The following is a 19,783-nucleotide window of genomic DNA, read 5'->3' on the forward strand; positions in this document are numbered from 1 at the left end:
TACATGTTGATGCATCAGTAGTATTAAGTATATATAACTTTGACCTATCTTGTACTTTTACTTTTAATACTTTGAGTACATTTAGCTGATAATACTTTTATACTTTTACTTAAGTAACATTTTTAATTCATGACTTTTGTATCTGAGTATTCGACCACCACTGCCAGTCATACTGCGTAGGATCATTTCTGTAGCGATATTTACGACAGTACGCGAAGGAAGCATCTGTTCCATTCTCTGTGTAAGTAGCGCCACCTACCGACGGAAGCCGTGCATGTATTTTCATAGCAGGTTCAATGACAGAGACTTGAATTTAATTGCAAAAGCCATACTTAACATACTCAATGGTTGCACTCACACAATGTCCGCTGAACCACATTCATTCTTTCCGCGTTATTAAGCTGCTACATTACACTGAGCAGGAACAACAGACAACAGCGTCCCCTGGCTGCACGTTCGAGTCCCGCATCACGCTGGGAATAAAAGCTCCATCATCCTCCTGCGATGCGAGCATCGTTTTTGGTGGAGATAGGGCATCCACCCAACCCTTCGACACCCATGACTACCGACTAGGGTCGCTCATTAACGGACAAACAGAGGGATATAAGGGCAGTATTATGGCGAAACACCGTAAAGACAGAGACAGCTGGGGTGAGTGTATGTACACTATTTGATATTTCATGCTTTGCTTGACGCGCACACACATATTTTTCTTATTCCTTGTCGAGGCGAGGGTGTAAGCAATGCAGCCAATTAGATGTTTATTACAGACTCCATCACGAAGGGCTTGTTCTTGTATCGACAATATTGTGACCATTGTGTAATTATTTAATTCCTGATATTATCGAATGTTACTAATGGTGGTGCGAAATATACGTTTTGTTCTATTTGTCACTGCATCGATGTCGGTCAATCAAGGATAAGCGAACCATTTTTACCATTAAATCCTGTGGTGAAAAAAATGTTTTCACTAATCAGCATACAGGAGATATTCTGTTGGGGCGGTCAAGGCCCCGAAAAGATCTGAAAATAACCTTCTGATTTTATTGTGTTTGTCACTCTGTGAGGCATCTGGCATCAAATGATGTAATTTTGCATCAGTGCATAGCTTGTCACCACTATCACAATCATCTTTGTACTAATCATTACTGCTATCATCATTATCGTTTTCACCACCATGATTATGATGGCAACCAGCACCCTAATTGTCACTGACATCCCTCTATGGCTCATGTTAACTTTAATACAGGCCTGCAAGGGGAGAGAAAAAGGCACTGCATGACTGTTATAGGGTTGAGGAAAAAGGGGAGGAAATGCTGCTGTTTGTCATTGGAGAGTTTATCTGGTTTGACCCACTTTAAGCAGACGGTGCTTCTGACGTCTTCGGTTTGTTTTAAGAGCAGCAGCAACAAGATCGGGTTAACCAGGCAAAGGCTCGTGCCCGGGCCCGAGTGAGGCCTTTGCAGGAGACGTGAAGTCAAACTGACAGTCTTCCTCAGGTCCTGGCTGATTCTTCCTTAAATTATTCACCGTGCATTCTTGGCACCCTGCATTAATCTTTTAGCACGCTCCCAGATTTTGCCTGCTACTCCTTAATCTTTCACAGTGCCCTTGTTTAATTTGCAATTACATCCTCAAAACATCACAGCCACACACATTGCATTGGGGGACATGTGTGTGGATTTTTTTACATCAGAAATCCTTTTGTGCTTTGCAGAATGTACACGTCAGACACAAGTTTGTTGTAGCATAAAGCAGCATACATTACATGAGTGGGATTTGGAAGCCCAAATCTGTGCATCAGGCCGGTCATGCAGCTTGCACACTCTCTACGTGAGGCAGCAGAGATTGGAAACACACTGAGTCACTGCCGGGAAAGCGCCAGAAACAGCTCTCGATGCACATGATCTCATTGGACGCAAGCAGATGGGATGGATAGCATGGCACGATTCATTGTTAGTATTATCAAGCTTGCAGGCTATTGATCTGGTGCTAACAGGAAGGAGTAATGGACTCAACTTTCCTGTTTCCTCGCCTTAATGGACCACTACGTTTGCTTCTCACCGCTGAGAATAAGTTCTGGCTGATCACTCGCTCATATAATGACATTTATTTGACACCACAGAGCTTATAACAAGTAATTATGTGGGACAAAATTGCAGCGCAGCAGCAGCAACATTATCATTTCTCTGCATGCAACCATATTCAAAGATGAAGATATGTTTAGTTTAGGTTCATGTTTCCCTCTTACGGGGTCATTCTTCAGAGCACTACTCCATTATCGGAATCATTCCCCCCTCTGTCTCGTCCTCCAGGGTCCCTCAGTGACAAAAATGTCTACGACTGGAGCTCAGAGGAGGAGGAGCCGGATGGACGAGCCCGCCCCATACAGGTGCTGTTGGTCAAAGACGACCACACCTTCGAGCTGGACGAGGCGGCGCTGAGCCGCATCCTGCTGGCGGAGGAGGTCAGAGACCGAGAGGTGGTGGCCATCTCTGTGGCCGGAGCTTTCCGCAAGGGCAAGTCCTTCCTCATGGACTTCATGCTGCGTTACATGTACAACCACGTAAGTGTCTGGGTCTGTGCAGGTGACGGAGCTGAGCCTTTGATTCTGGAGCGTGCCTTTATCAATAAAAGAATGAGTAGCACAAATATAGTTAGGAAATAAAGACAGAAATGCAACATAAACAAGGTAGATAAAACAGTAAACGATATATAAACCATTGACCTCTCACTTCTGATCCCACTGTGCTCAGGCATCTGAAGGCTGGCTCGGAGATGCAGACGAGCCTCTGACCGGCTTCTCCTGGAGGGGGGGCTCCGAGAGGGAGACCACCGGGATCCAGATCTGGAGTGAGGTCTTCCTGGTGGACAAGCCAGACGGAAGACAGGTGAAGTCCTGTAACTGTATACCAGTCTTGATTATTACAATGCAACAAGGTATTATGAGACATAATTAAATATGACATGGATACTTTGTTAATCTTTTTTAAAAAAGGCAACAGGTCTGCTCCTCACTTTCACAGTAACACACATTCACACTTAAAGCTGCCCAGTAAAACAACACTTGAAGGAAGACATTTTTCCATAAATAGCTTCTTTTACACCTGCATCGGCCAAACGTCTCCCATCTTTAGTTTGCACAAGCAGCAGAAGCCAGAGTGCTACTGGCTGTCAGATTTAAATTGCATCTTAATTTATAGATCTTTTTAAATTAGAGTAGGTTTGACCTTTTCAAGGTCTTTTCTCCATTTTAATGTCTATTCAAAACCAGTCCGACCAGCTGGCTCCTCACACATTTTTCTTACCAAACGTGCCACTTAAGGACTTCCAGCGCTCCTCTAATCCCTCACACGCTCTATTACAACTCGCTTTCCTCTGCACAGTAGAGGCACGAGAAGCGTTAAGACTTACCTTGCAGCACAGGTCAGTGTCTTCGTCTGTTTCATTTCACAGGTGGCTGTATTGTTGATGGACACACAGGGCACGTTTGACAGCCAGTCGACGCTGAGGGACTCGGCCACCGTGTTTGCACTGAGCACCATGATCAGCTCCATGCAGGTACGCCGCTTCGCTTCAGTAAAGACTGTGCATATGGATGTGAATGGACGAAAGCAGGTTTGTTTATTTAGCCAGCGTGGTTGTAGTGGTGATATGTCTGAACACCACTTTGGTCCAGAGGGAAGTATCTCTACAACTGTTGGATGGATCGCCACAACATTCTTCTACAAACATTCATGTTTCCCAGACAGTGAATCTCAATGTCACCATGAGGCTGACATTTGTAGCTTTGAGTCTCAACAACTATTAGATTCATTTCCATGGAATTAGGTACCGGTGCTGCACAGTTAACTTAGCACGCTGATGTTAGCATTTAGCTCAAAACACCCTTGTGCGCAAGTACAGCCTCACAGACTCTTAAGTCTTAAGTTGTTCTTTGACTGTTTCGTTCCTTTGGTTTCACAAAATGATTTTATTTTATACTTTTTCAGGTTTACAACATCTCACAGAATGTACAAGAGGACGACCTTCAGCACTTGCAGGTAACACCGTCATGTGTCGACACGAATAAGTCCAGGTTTGAAACCTTTGGCCAGTCAGACATGATGCATATTAGTATCTGTTTCGGTGCCTTTTCTTACCGCTGAAACATAAACCTGCGAAAGAAAAACACTTGAAGAGAACACTTGAATTGAATGTCTTAAGGGTCCCATTGCTCCAGATACTCCTGTTCATCTTTTATTAAAAATGACAACAATTCACATCCTCACTCATTTTGTCATATCTGCCTTTTTCTTCCAGCTTTTCACTGAGTACGGCAGACTAGCTATGGAGGAGACTTTCCTCAAACCATTCCAGGTAACGTACACTTTACAGCAGCCCACAGCTCCTTGATGCTCAGGATGGGTCAGATGCAGAGGGCCAATTTCATTCATTCAAGTTTCTAAGTAAATGAATTTCACTCGCTGGATAGATTTGCCACGGGAAGATGACTGCGTCCAAATGTCAGGAAATGACATTTACAAATTATTATTGGTGTTTGCTTGAAGCACCTTGAAATATTAGATTGAGGTTTGTTATGTAAGAAAATTTAATGATTTGATGACAACTGAAAAGGACTGTCTGCTCCTAAAAATACTATTGGAATATAATGTACAGTGCTAGATATCACTGACAAGAGTTATTTATTTTGTCTTAGTCCATGATCTTCCTCGTCCGAGACTGGAGCTTTCCATATGAGTTTCCCTACGGACAAGAGGGAGGCATGAAGTTCCTTGAGAAGAGACTGAAGGTCAGCTGTGACGAATTCAAACAATGATCGTACAGATCCACCCGAGGCTAATTAAACCAAACCAATGCACGTCTGAAACCTGACACATGTGGTCGTGTTTTATGGTGCAGATCTCAGAGAACCAGCACGAAGAGCTGCAGAACGTACGTAAACACATCCACTCCTGCTTCACCAACATCTCCTGTTTCCTGATGCCTCACCCCGGCCTCAAAGTGGCCACCAACCCACTCTTTGATGGAAGAATATTAGGTACACCCTCCTCTGTCTTGTAACATGTGATTCATTCAGTGTTTCGGGATTGTAGCGGCTCTTGTCAAAGGGCTTCTGACCTTGAGTGATCTGTCGTGTTTGACACAGAGGCGTTTACATCACTCCCATGATAACTAAACATAAAACAACATGAAATGATTTTAGTCACGGTAGGGACGGCAATGTCTGTCGATCGGTCGGTCCGCCGCTTTGGTTCACAGTGAAATATCTTGACAACTTTTCGATGGATTGCTGTGAAACTTTACACAGACATCCGTGTTTCCCAGAGGATGAATTCTGCTGACTTTGATGATCCTCTGACTTTTCCTCTAGCACATGGGGGGTTGACAGAATTCAATTTTTGTTGTGAAATGTCTCCAGGAAATGTCTTGGAAGGATTGCAGAAGAATGTTTCTTTTAGTATCAAATGTAATAACTTGAGTTTTCTTCATAATATTTCATCTATTAGATCTACATTTTAAATTGTCCACTACTTATTTTTGACTAGATTCTTGCCTAGATGACTATATTCTCGCACAAACTAAAGACATTCCCGTCGGCCTCAGCTGTACTGAGTGTTTAATGCTAATTTGCAATTTTAGCATGCTGACACGCAAAACTAAAATGAATAACATACATACCTGCTAAACATTAGCATGTTAGCATGGCTGTTAATATGTATACATTAAATAAATTAGGGCATAGGGCAAATATGCAAGGCATTTGTACAAAGAGATTGTGGAGGTGAAACAGGTGCAGAGTATTTACATGTTGTGCAGGAGCAGGTGGTGCACTGGAGCTCTGGGAGAAGAAAAGCTGTTTGCTGCTCTGAATTGTTGAATCTTACCAGACATGCTGCCAGAAACGGAATATAACAGAGCAAACAATGTCGAATTTCAGCACATGCTGTGAACTCTCTCTCCTTCCCCGTCTAGAGATTGACGGCGAGTTCATAAACAACCTGAAGGTTCTGGTCCCGTGGCTCCTCAGTCCTCGTAACATCGACGTGAAGGAGATCAACGGCAGCAAAATCACCTGCAGAGGCCTGGTGGAGTACTTCAAGGTCAGAGCGAAGAGACGTGTTCATGTGAAACACACAAACCAACCAAAACCTGTACTTTCAATATTGTTTTTAACCATTTTAGCTAAAAACTGTTCACTGGACATAAAGTCATATTTACTTCTATTATGTGTGTCAGTAACTATTAAACTGAGCATGTTTGTAAATCCAACATATTTATATTACTTAATTCCACCAGTTCTGTTACTGTTAATGCTTTTTGTCATTTATTTTAGGCATACATCAAAATTTACCAAGGTGAGGAGCTTCCACATCCAAAGTCCATGCTGCAGGTACATCTCCTCCATCGTCTTAAAGGGCCAGTGTGTAGTATGTAGGATTACGTAATGGATTATGATATTCAGAACTATGTAACGTATAACAATCACCTGAAACTAAGAATGGTTTGGTTTGTGTTAGCTTAGAATGAGCCCTTTATATCTACATAGGGAGCGGGTCCTCTTCACGGAGTCCGCCATGTTTCTACAGTAGCCCAGAACGGACAAATCAATCCCCCTTTAATATTTGTATCCCAACTTCCTTTACTAATTTTATCTTGTTAAAGTTGTTGTTAATGTTGGTGTATATAGTATTGAGTACTTATTATTGTATTTGTATGCTTTGTTTGTGTCTATATATATATATATATATATATATAGATGTGTGTGTAATGTATTTAGTATTATATTTTTGTTTTACGTTTTTTAAAGTTCTACTTCTGTGTTTGTGACATGTTTCCCTGCGTGGGATCAATAAAGATCATCTTGTCTTATTTTATCTTAAAGTAATTAATCTCTTTATATCTGTTTCCTCTCAGGCCACAGCAGAGGCAAATAATTTGGCAGCAGTGGCAGCCGCAAAGGATCTGTACAACAAGAAAATGGAAGGGGTAAGGTGAAATTAGGATTTTCGAGTGGATCCCAAACGTGCTAATCCGTCGTCTTTGAGCATCTCCATTCTGTTCCCACAGGTCTGCGGGGGTGACCGGCCTTTTCTGGCTCCCAGTGAGCTGCAGGCCCGACACGGCGCCATCAGAGAGGAGGCCCTGCAGGTGTTCCGGGGTGTAAAGAAGATGGGTGGCGAGGAGTTCAGCCGCCGCTACCTGCAGCAGCTGGAGGGAGAAGTCGACGAGGTGTTTGTCCAGTACATCAAGCACAATGACTCCAAGAACATTTTCCACGCGGCCCGGACGCCGGCCACCCTGTTCGTGGTCATCTTTGTCATGTACGTGGCCGCGGGCATCACAGGCTTTGTGGGCGTGGACGTCATTGCCAGCTTGTGTAACATGATCCTGGGTCTGGCTCTGATCACTCTCTGCACCTGGGCCTACATCCGCTACTCCGGGGAATACCGGGAACTCGGCGCTGTCATCGACCAGGTGGCCGGTGCACTGTGGGACCAGGTAATTCAACCTTTAATGAAGTTAATAATAAATCTGTCTGTCTTAACTTAATCAATATCTCAATCAATAGTCACCAAGTTCAAGTTCACGTTGTTAATAATGCAAAATCACCAGCAGGCGTTCTTTGCACACAATACAGGATGATACAAAAAAACTTGTTTTCAAGAGGTTCCTCAGATACAAAAACATGAAAATTAACATAAATGAGTGAATAAATAGTGACACTGGTTAACTGCCTGACATTAAGAAGAAGTTTACAGAAATACTGTATGTTTACTCTACTTACAGAGCAATGAAGCCGGTCTATATGATTTAATATCAAGTACTGTAGAAACAACTGTTAAGGGTTTTGTAGTTCAGATTGAGATCTTTAAAATCACTTTTTTTTGGGAGCTCAAAAAGACTAATTTATCCTAATTGGTCAAACATCTGGTCAGGAGGCTGGCGGCTGCATTTTGAACCAAATAAAAAGAAAAGCGAAGTTTCATGTTACGGCTGTAACTAACAATTATTTTCCTTATTAATGAATCTGTCTGGAACAAATCCTGCCTGTTTATCATCGATGGAAGAAATCAGTTTGACTCATAATGGATGAAGAGGAATCAAATACTGTTTACAAATTGTAAATTGTCCTACTTGAAAATCAAATAATGGAGCCATCAAAGCTTTTAAGTCCAACTTGACTTATTCAGATAATTTGTTTTGTCCAACCAGGATTCCAAAACAAAAACATATTGCAGTACGTACAGTTATGGAAGATTAAACAAAATAGTAAATATTACATTTTAGAGGCTCAGAACAATGAACCGTGAAGCTAGAAATATAAACCAGAAGGCCCTATGTACAGCAGAGACTAATATTGTACGCATATTCATCAGTAAATTAGGTGATACAGTATCTTCAAACCACCAGAGGGCAACAATCCCCCTTAAATCAGTGGCAGAGACAATAAGGCCAGATCCATATACAGCAATAATACATGTTAGTGAACATGCTTTATGTGACAAATGTGCTCACTTTACTTTTTGTCTTTTTCATGCCTCTGCAGGGGAGCACAAATGAGGTAAGTGGAGCAAATCCAAATGGGAATATTTAGAAAAACTAGCAAGAGCATATTGTCAGGCTTCATTTTTCTCAAATTTGTGGCTCATTTATTGAGATACTCACAGTAACATATGCAAATAAATACGATGGTAAACATTGAAATGTTTTTATGTCCCTTTCTTCGCTATTTTCGTCACCCTTATCCATCCACATTGCTCGCAAGTGTGCTCAACTGTATCTCTACGCTGACATTATCTAAAGAGATAGTTCAGGTTGTATGACACTGATCCACCGTCTCTTCAAAGCCACGAGACTCCGTTGGCAAAAACAGTAATTTGACCTCTTAGAACAGATGAGCTGCTGGTTCCGCCGCTGCCTCGATCAGTTAGTTTGTGTTATTGTGTGACTTTGGTGTTTCAAAGGGTGACCGCGGATTCACCAAATTCACACAATGACACAAACAAAGTAACCCATCGAGGCAGCTTCACATCAGCAACTCCCGTCTTCTAAGAGGTCAAATTACTGTTTTTGTCAAAGGAGTCCGGCGGCTTTGAAGAGAGCACAGATGGATATGATATCTTCAGTTCCCCGCCAGAAAGCTCTGTCTGACGGCAAGGTGAAAATATTCTAAATATAGCGTACAAACCGATATTGATGTTTTTAGGTGGGCCTTTTTAAAGGTACATCGCTTAGCCTCCATGCTGCTACCTCTGCATACACTGACTATGGCCGTGTACCTCAAGATAAACCTGGTCGAGTTTAATCCTCCGCCTTTAATATTCATTTCGCCTCTGCTCCACAGGCTCTCTACAAGCTGTACAATGTAGCGGCCAATCACAGGCACCTGTACCACCACGCCTTCCCCGGCGGGCCTCGGGCGGAGGAGGAGGTGCCGGAGGAGCGGGACAATAAGAGAGACTGATTCGATAAGACAAGAGTACAGCAGGGACTTCCTGGTGATGGACAGGAGGAGGAGGCACTCTTCTATTCTGTTATTGGCTGGTGCTGCCCACCAATACATCCACTACTATTAAACGTAATAAGGGACTCTATAATGTTCATGTATAGGCAGTGTCAGAGCATCTTCTCAGTGGGTGCCTGTCTTCAAGCAATGGGTGCCGTTTAGCGTTGTCTCTCACTTTCTGTCTGTGATAAAATATCACCTGTACAGATACTGCAGGCTCGGCATATCCAACCTCCAGTCAGCTGCTGATTTCATTTCAGACGGGGTTTTTTGTTTGTTTTTGTCACCGACATTGATTCTCAAAGTAGAGACAAATCTGTGAAATCCCCATTTGTGACGATTGTTCCGTTCTTTGAAGTTTAGTGCTGTTTATAAGAAACAATATCTATGACCTGCGATGTTTGAAAGCCAAAATATGTACGTGTATGTTAAATAATGAAGCGTTACAAGCATCATCAGCATGGTAAGTGGTTAATGTCTGTCATCTTTAAGCTCTTAGACCAGGTATACTTTGTAAAAAAAAAATAATAAGAATACGTTTTAATAGTTGTGACAAAGTGGTATTGTGCCATAATAACATGTAAAAATGATTTCACATCTACTGCAGCCTGGCTACATGCGGACACTCAACGGCACATGTATTAGTTGTATAGTTTGTTTTGGAGGTAGATTTCTGCATCAGGGAGTTCCTGCTGGCGTTTACTTTTAAAGCACCGGGTGGAAAGACAAAAACAGAATAGTTCAAAGTTTACACAACATAGCTGACATTTATCTCTCACTCTGTAGTCTGCTTGCGGTGTTGTGATTGCGCGGTGGTCCTCTATATGTGCGTTTGGTCTTCTAGGTTGAGCGTGTCTGGTTTTCATTGTGACGTAGAGGCGGCAGGGCGAAAAAGCATTGTTGTGTTTCTCACTGAATGTTCGAGCAAATCCGAGGAATGTAGCTACTCTGTGGCCACTGAGGAATCAAACATTGTTGTTATTAGGCGGGGGCGACAGGCCTGCTTTTAAAAAAAGAAAAAAGAAAAAAGAATCCTCATTCCACATCTCTTTCATCATCTTCACACACTTTAAGTTGACTCATCTGTCAAACGCTGCTGCATAGTGAAAGAAGCCAGGCCCAGAGGCTTTTTCTTTTGTTTCCAAAAATCAGCTTGCATTTGTAAACAAAAAGGCTTAATGTAATGGCGACAGCATTTTTTGGTGTTTGAAAAGTTGGGCTTCGTAGACGGTTACCGTACATTTGTGTGACTGTGGTTATTGTTTTTAGCTCACTGAATAACCCGGGATCATGGAGCTCACTGTAACACGTCTGCATCACATACAGCTGCAGCATTGAAATGTTTTTTGTTTTTTTATTTCTTCCTTTTCTGGTCACCAACAGTACAGGAACACCGTCATGCATATTTAGCAAGTTTATGCTGAGGTTTGACCTCAAGGGTTGGAAATTGAAAGGCACTGCAGCAGAGTGGCTTCTTGAGTCTTCCACAATGTATAATCAACGTCAGCGAGGCCTTCACGCAAAGAGCCATCGAAGTCCAGTTTAAGACTCGTGAGGTTATGAAAGCCCGTTTTCTTCTTGGCCGTGTCCATTCATGAGTCAGAAAAGTAGCATTATTGTGTTGCGTTCACGCTCTAAATAATAAATTGAAGATTTTATCTGTTAAAAAGAAGAAGAAGAAAAAAAAAATGTATCACAACATGTTATTTTGGGGTTGAACAATTCATTCCTGAAGCCGCCCCCATGGACACTTAAATCATCTCTGGATATCGTGGGAGCCTCAGTGTACTGAAAGGTCAAAAGGTCAACACTGCTACAAGTTTCCACACACGCAGTTACAAGGAAATAACAAATAAAGTTGGACCAAATTAATGACATCGAGACGACTTATTTCTTTTTAAAATACTTGTCTGATATGTTTTTTTACAGGATATATATACGTATATATATATATATATTTTAGTTTAAGGCTCAAAGTGAAAGTGAACATCCAGAAAAGTAGTTTTCTTCACTGCAGACTTTATTGCTTATGTTCTGTATTTGCAATCCACAAAATCAGAAATGTACAAAGTGATGCCACAGTTGTGAAAAGAAGTGATTGAGACCTTCTTGCATAGTGAAGGACTCATTCTTACAAACCTAGTCCACTGCTGACTTATCAGAAGCCATCCGAGGACATTCAGAAATGTTTGGATTTGTAATCACTGTCGTAAACAGACCCCCATCAAACATTTGTATTTATTTTTTTTTACTGTGAAGATAGTTTCTACTAGACAAACACTAAAGCATAAAAAAATTCTGAGTATCTTAAGACGGCTTAGGCTGATTGATTAGTGAACAAAAGAATTTGCTTCCAAGAAACCTGCATTTCTCCCACAGAAGAGACGCGAGTCCATAAAAACAAGGCAGGAAACATCCCAAAAGAGCAGAACAGGGAGAAGCTGAATTGCACTTGTTTGGCAAACTTGGTGCGTCTTCTGAAGTGTTTTTGTAAAGTTCCAGTAGCTTATTTATGTTTCATTTTACACACATATTCCTGACTTACAGTAATGCCGAGAGCCACAAGATGCTCAAACCACTGCATCAAATGTTATCCAACAAAACCTGTTGTTTCAAATCAAAACTTAAATATCTGTGAAAGTTTTGGTGGATTGTCTTCTTAAGGATATGTCATAAAAAAAAGGAGAAAAAGAAAATACACTTTTTAGTTAATGTAAAAGTGTGGTTTCATTTTATGAAGGTATCAAAGCAAAGGAAAGAAATAGTCATAAAGTATTTCATAGAGAAACAAATTAGATTAAGCCGCCGGTCATTTTCTCCAACAGGAAATAATGACGGAGTAGCTGGTGTATTAAAATTGCTGCGTTTTATTTTGCTTAAAAAAGAAAAAAGGCACAATCTCAGGATGTTTTTGAACAAATATCCGTAGCTTTTCAGACTCTGTTCTCCTCGGTCGTAAAAGCGGAAACCCAGAACTCAGTTCTCAGGGCAGTGGCTGTAAACGGCACCACGAGTCTCCCCAGATGTAGCACATTATAGGTTCTTCTTCTTCTTCATTGGAGTGTTTTTCAGTCACGTGGTCATTCATAGATTGACTGTCACATGGAGAGAGGGGGGAGGGGGGGGGGGGGGGGGGGGGGGGGGGGGGGTTCCTGGCTGATATATTTGGATCAAGCGAAGGCACAGATGTGTTTGGTAAAGAGGCAATTAAGAGTCCATCGTGATTTCAAAGGAAACCCTGACCGCTCCCAAACTGTGGCGACCTCAGAGAGGAGTGGCAGCACGACGTCCCCCGCTGCACACACACACACACACACACACACACGCTCGCGCATACACACACACACACACATCACATGTTCCCAATGAAGTTCTTGTTGGGCTGCTGGGCGTACCACTGCTGCCGCTGTTTGCGAGCCTCCACCTCCGACAGCAGCGCCTGCCGGTACGCCTCGTAGGATTTGACGATGTGTTCCAGCTCCTTCATGAAGAGCAGCTTCAGCATGCCCTGATACGTGTCCAGGTCTGCCAGCTGGAACAACTCCCACTTCAAGATGTGGTCATACCTGATATAGAAGGGAAGATATTCATGCTACTTCAACAGGTACTTTGGGAAGTGTTTGGAAGTGTTTGGAAGTGTTTGGGAACGGCCCCCCCTATATCATTTGTACCTCTCATATTACCAACTAGAGCCCATGGATGAATACAACACACAATTGGCTAACCTTAATTCTAGGCGTCATGAAACACACTTCATTCAAACTCATAAACAAGCGATGAAGTATGCAGGCAATCGTGCCTAAAACTAAATTAAACTCACCTAGCTGTCTACCCACGTCAGCAGTGTGTGCACTGTTAGCTCTGTTAGCTCTGTTATCACTAGCGTCGAGATGAGCCGTTGACAGACACAGAGGTGCACACTCACTCACGGATTAGACGGACGCGACATATCGCGTGATCCTCCTGGCGAAGACAATAACCGTACTCACTTGAGAGGGGCCCGGGCGTACACCTGCAGCCAGTCTGGGATCTCTGCTGTGTGGTACGGGTTGGCGGGCACTAGCACCGGCTGGTTCCTCTCTGCGGGACGTGGCTGATAGGTCACAGGAGGCGGTAACGGTGGAGGCTGATCATAGCGAGGCACACTGGAACACACAGAGGTTATGTTGTGTTTATAGCATATTTCATCGGTGTGAAACGGTTAGTCATCCTAAAAGAGACTGTGCTGACAAACCCAGGTGAAAAAGAGCCACACAACATCTTTCTCTCTCCACTCGGACGACATACCTCGGAGCACAGGGGTGTCGGTACTGGGCCCTCTTGTTGATGTGATCCACGTAGTAGACCCCGAACTCAGCCGACTCCACCTTTTCCCAGCCCGGAGGGAGCCCCTCCCTCTCCAGAGGGTGGCTCCAGTGTGTAGTGTTCGTGTTGTGGTCAATGTAGTACTTCCTGCCACGGATGGTCCAGTCAACGGTCCAGCCGCCCGGAAGGGGGATGTCCTCTCCCGTTAGACAGGAGAGGTTCCCCAGGGACTTGGCCTGTATTCGACCTATGCCTGAGGAAAACAAACATTTCTTTTTAGAAACCGAGAGGGAGGGATTTCTGACCACCAGATAGAGCAGAGCAGCTGGACCGCTAACAGCGCCGCTGGGAAAAGTTCTTAAAAACAGCATGTGTGGGAAAATGTCATTTAAGGGAGAGGGATGTGAAGCATTTAAAAAAGGTCATTCAAATGTGGAAACATTGATCGGGACAACGGAGGAATGCAACGACTCACTACTTAAAGCATGATGCAGTCTCTAAGTATTGCCGTGATTGTGGACGGGGGTGCTCGATCGCTTTGACTCTGTTGTGACGGAGCATCTCGTTCTGACCGACATCGTTTGATGAATGGTAGGAAATGGGAGTGTTGTTATGTTTGGACAGGAAGGCAGAGATCTCTGCATACGCACTGGAGCTTTCACCGGAAGAGAAGAAACCACTGAACTCCCAAACACTCAGTAAGAGCAGACAGCTGAGTGCGTTCACTCAACAGGTCCGGTGCTTCAAATTGGGGAATAATGTCAGCGAGGAATGTAGAGCCAATAGCTGTGTGGATGAGTTAGACTGAGCGAGAGCTACCGTGACTCAAAAACAAAAAATGAGCCTGGAGGGACCTAGAAAGGGTTGAAAACACAGCAGAATGAAGCATCGGAGCAAAATGGCGGCTACAATCTGATAAATTCTGCACGAGAGTGACAGCAACAGAGCCGGAGCTCTTTGCCAGCTGCTGAGTGAAGGGACGGAATGTGCGAGCGCTCCGCAGAAATGCACTCCTCCTCCTCCTCCTCCACCTCATCATCATCATCATCATCTCTGCCCTTTTCCTCAGAATAATGGCAGAGAGCCACACTCACTGCAGACCTACAGCTTAATGCAGTACAGGAATTTCACTGAATACAGTCGAGAGAAGACTATTTTTACAACTGGTGATGGTGAGGTTTTACTAAAGAAATGAAATAAACTCCTAAAAACAGTCAGTGATCAGCCAAAGTATGAATCACCAACCACATATTTTGACAATACGGTATTAGTGGTTTACCAACTTTTCCTCTAAAATATACACATATTTTAATTTTTTTAACAAAGGGACCAGATCAGTGTGAAATCGATCACATCTAATGTTTCCGTGCAGCCAAGAGTCATTTCTGCAAGTTTTGAAGTTTTTCCCTGCAGTGTGCAAAAACCGAGGTTGTTTCCAGTAATGAAAAGTAAACGGAAAATGGGGGAGACGATACAAATGAGATGCTGATCATGTATCACAAATGCTCACGATGATCAACAATAAAAGAACAAATGGTAAAACTATGTGGTGTCAAAAGGCATTCACCCATTTTTACTCAAAGTAAACACTAGTATCATTTCAAACTGTATCTTATTTTGTTCAACGTTTTTTTGATTTGTTACAGTGCAAAATAATTCCATTCCCGTTAGTAAAGAGGCGTCAGCTGATGGCAGGCGACTCCTTCAAAACAACTGCTCAGTGCATCACGCACGCACCTTACGTGTGCAGTGTAACTACACAGAGAACAGTACTGACGTACACAGATGATTCATAGAAATGAGCCGTCTGAAGCTGAGACATTTGACTGGGGGCGGTCTGCAAATTGCTAGTGTGTTGGCAGAAGGAATCAGCAAACAGAGAGGTGAAAAATGCAGCGCCCCTAAAGCGTGTTTAACTTCCCTCCAAACAAGGCTCTGTGATATGCGATAGGCGGGCCCGACACAATGCTAAAGCATATACACGACGCTGACACGGCAGCCACATAATAAAAGGCTCTCTATCGTTTGGAGTGGGTTGGAAAATTCCTGCGACCCCATAAACATTTAATCTTGTGGAAATTACACACTTACATCATCACTAATGTTTACAATGTAGAGGAGCAATTTAAAAACATTTAATCCCTCAGGAAGAATGAAATAAAATTGCTCTTTTGAGCTCTTCGGTAACAAGCAACGGCTTGCATTCTTTCTCGTAAGGTCCAAAACCAATCCGCAATACTTTCATGTTTCAAAACAAGTCACACAGAAGTACAACGTTTTACTGGGAGACTAAAGTTGATCATATTTTCTGAAAGTTTTCCCAAACAGACATATCTGAAACATTGTAGACTAGCTGTTTTGATTACACTCATCCTCAAAAATGACTGAATTTGCAGAAAACAGCTGAGGTGTTTCTGTCCCTCAAGAGACTGTGACTGCCAGCCGTGAACTTTCCAAAACTGCGTATGCTTCCAAATTTCTTGTCACTGCCTCTTGTTTACTTTCCTATAAAGAGGAACCATCGAAATGGATACTGTAAAAAGTGAGAGGCAAAAAACGTGTCATGTTTACCTGAAGGGGGTCTGCTTGGAGCTGGGGGAGTGTGTTGTCGTGGAAGTCTTTGGAAGTTGTGTTCATTGTGCTCATAGTATCTATAGTCCTCAGGAAAGCGGTCCGGGACCCTCATGGGCTGGCGCTGCTGCTGCTGCTGCTGCTGCTGATGCTGCTGCTGCTGCTGCTGCTGTTGGTGCTGCTGGTGCTGCTGGTTGTCATAGTAAGGTTCAGAGGGGTAGTAAAACCGGGCAGCGTCTCCGTTCTCAGACATGGGGATCACGTCTGTGAGAAAAGACTGTGAGGAGCCCCCGTACTCGTGAGGCAGGTCTCCCAGACTGCGCGGCAGGTACGGAGGCGCAGACATGCGGTGGCTCTCTCTGCGGGCCACCTCGTGAGGAGGCCTCTGCACAGGGGCACGGAGAAAGCTCTTGTTGCGGGACACAACGGGCTCCCGGGGGGGTGGCACAGGGTAGGAAGAGGGCCCCATATCTGGCAGAGGGACCTCTGTGCGTCTGGGAATAGTGGGTCCATGGCGGATGAATGATGGCATAAGATCTGCAACCAGGTAAACAAGGGCGTCTGTCAGTATCAGTCAACACAATAACACAGAAGTAGCATCAATACGCAGTGAAAGAATGTAAAGTACTATGTAAGGTAGTAATCAAACACTACGCTTACGTACAGTTTAAGGATATTTCGCAATATACTTGAGTACTTCTTTGCTCCACTACATTTCAGAGTGAAATATTGTACCTTTTACTCCACTACGATAGGTACATACAAAATAAACGATGATGTTAAATAGTTTATTGTAAAAGGGTAAATTTAACTACCCAACAGTACATACAGTAGAGTAGTTAAAATGAGCTCCACCTTGAACAACAATATTAAAACTACTTAAACTTTAATGAATTCATAATAAAACACATTATTACTTTGTAATAAACGACTAACATATACTTTTATACATTTAGTTGCTTATCCAAAATATTAAAAAAAGAGCCTTTACTATCAATGAAGTATTTTACAGTGCATATAATTACTACTTGAAGTAAATGTGCATACTTCTTCCACCACTGTTAATAAGTACAAAGTAATAAGACTAACGGCAAAGCCACTAACGATAACAGGTCAATTAAATGGCACCTCGAATTTGTATCTCTAATAACAGACTATACTTCAATTTAATTACTACCTATGGACAAATATTAGCAACAAATCTGGCTTTTCAGAAGACCACAGTTACAAATAAAGTAAATTAAAAGTAAAATACGTCTTCCATTGAGTGGTTTTGTATTCTCGCTATCAATACGAGTAGTTACTGTTCTCTCTAAACCTTCCTTTGACACTTCATCTGATGTTAATGAAGCTAGATGATGGTTTAGCTAGCTAGCACTTAAACTACCAGGTTAGCTGTTTGTTTACGTACAAACACGCGATTAAACAGTTTGTTTACAAGATAACGAGCCACGTTAACGTGGCACTGTGTGTCCACACATACACTTGTGCGTGTCGGCTATTATTAGCTTGCTAGTTATTGCCAGTAAAGTTTGTCTGAGCTGATGCTAACGCTAACTGCTAGCAGGCTAACTCTGAGCTAGCTGGCTAACTTGTTGCGCTTACTTCTCAGGAGCGGCGACGTTTCCTTCTTCACATATTTCCCGTGTACCTCGGCTGGTTTCGACGCTTCTTTTTTACTTTTCTTTCGTGAGAGCATAACTCAAGGCTTTTGGGAAACATCAACAGCGAACGTCATGGCCACAACCCGTCGACTCTGCAACTATCCCGGAGAGTAAACATATTTTTTGTAAAAGCTTTAATAGATTAGCTAGCAGCAAGTTAGCCAGCTAACTTGAGCTACTGGACGAGTCTTTCCTCCCGGTGGTCCAGTCGGCTTTGAGCGGAGCTCCACTCCCACCGCTCGTCCTCACTGGGAATGGTTACTGTACAGTCCTGGTAGTCCTGCCCACCTAGCGGATACACCAACCATGTTCACATTCATCACTATGACACTAAACATCTGTGCATTATAAATACACTGTGCAATACTACAATCATTCTGTCTGTCTATATATATATATATATATATATATATATATATATATATATTATGTTGCAACTGTCTGTATGTATAATATTGCAACTGTCTATATATTTATAATATTGCAACAAAACAATCATTCTGTCTATATATATAATATTTTAGTTATTGTGGATTTTTTACTTATTTTTAATATTATTTACTGTTTTATTATTACTTATATATACTTATTTATAATACTTGTTTTGATATTGTTTTTCACTGTCTCTTGTTTGCATTATCCACTATGTTGCTGTAATCCTGTATATTTCCCCACTGCGGGACTAATAAAGGATTATTTTATCTTATCACTATGACACAGCGGACTGACAAAGTGTAGAGGTGCCTTAAAATTCCACTTAAATACAGTAATAGTAACATACTTTTCCTTTACCATCTATAGACTGATAGACCTGCACTGAGAAGATAATCTCCAAACAGCAACACACACAAACAATGAATCCAGTAAGAAATCAACCCAGACATGATCCATGTATTTTATTTATACCTGGAATACAAAAACATGACCCTGTTTTCAGCTTTAGTGCTCATGCTTCACTTTAAAGACACTTCATTTGAATATAAAACATTCATAATGGCACAGTTTATAGGAAACTTTACATATTGCAACAGTTTATAGGCTTTTAATCAAATGTATTTAAATAGCAAAGTGTTGCCACTTGACTATCACTCGAGTGACGTCAGCAAAACACATGACAGCAAACACTGAAAAGGTGACCGGATTATTTGACTGTTGTGTACACATGATTTTACTACCGACAGGTTTGCTTCTTCTTTACATAAGGGCACGAGAAGCAAAGGAGAGACGGATTAACATAATTAATCTCTTTGCCAACATAGACAAAAGAACCCTTTATATAAAAAGGGTTTATACTTTATACTAAAGTGCACTTTAGTGTTACTTTTCTTTTTCTCAAACGAGAAATAGTGTCATAGTAAAATATTTACCAACAACAGTTACTGCTTTAAAAGATATTTTAAAATGATAAATTACTGTCAAATATCCAGTTTTCTTTAGTCCAACTTCACATTTGGTTCTTCATAGGTCAAACACAATATAAACTTAGAAAAAAAACAAATACAAAATATTGCATATTTAAACAGTAAAACTTTAGGCTTAAAAGAGATAAAAACATGCCAGAGGAAATGCAACAGAGAGACCTTTTCTTGTGCATTTGACTGCATCTATTGCACCAGGGTTCAAGCAATGACACGTATACTTTAAAAGACGTATGAGTAAATAAACAGTGCACTGTACGGTTGACTTTGGACAGCTTTGCGGCTAATGTCCAGAGTACCTTTTAGGAGATATA

At 42.1% G+C, this 19,783-nt stretch overlaps 2 protein-coding genes across 2 annotated transcripts; one reads left to right on the forward strand and one right to left on the reverse strand.

Moving 5' to 3' along the window:
* Positions 1-617: 617 nt before the first annotated feature.
* On the forward strand, positions 618-9,469 carry atl1 (atlastin GTPase 1; the record flags this gene model as incomplete). The annotated part of the gene is given in 14 exon segments (XM_079174158.1): positions 618-657; positions 2,316-2,566; positions 2,757-2,891; positions 3,457-3,561; positions 3,993-4,043; positions 4,303-4,359; positions 4,700-4,798; positions 4,912-5,041; positions 5,977-6,104; positions 6,338-6,394; positions 6,919-6,990; positions 7,072-7,503; positions 8,552-8,566; positions 9,350-9,469. Coding segments are annotated over 14 exon segments (1,692 nt in total).
* A 2,049-nt stretch (positions 9,470-11,518) lies between these two features.
* sav1 (salvador family WW domain containing protein 1) lies at positions 11,519-18,292 on the reverse strand. The gene is made up of 5 exons (XM_079174465.1): positions 17,993-18,292; positions 16,388-16,924; positions 13,799-14,069; positions 13,501-13,656; positions 11,519-13,077 (listed from the first exon to the last, which is right to left on the reverse strand). The coding sequence occupies exons 1-5, from the start codon at positions 18,084-18,086 to the stop codon at positions 12,864-12,866; spliced, it is 1,272 nt and encodes a 423-aa protein (XP_079030591.1). The 5' UTR covers positions 18,087-18,292; the 3' UTR covers positions 11,519-12,863.
* Between the last annotated feature and the right edge of the window lie 1,491 nt (positions 18,293-19,783).

This window comes from Pholis gunnellus, assembly GCF_910591455.1.
Source record: "Pholis gunnellus genome assembly, chromosome: 15".
NCBI lineage: Eukaryota > Metazoa > Chordata > Actinopteri > Perciformes > Pholidae > Pholis > Pholis gunnellus.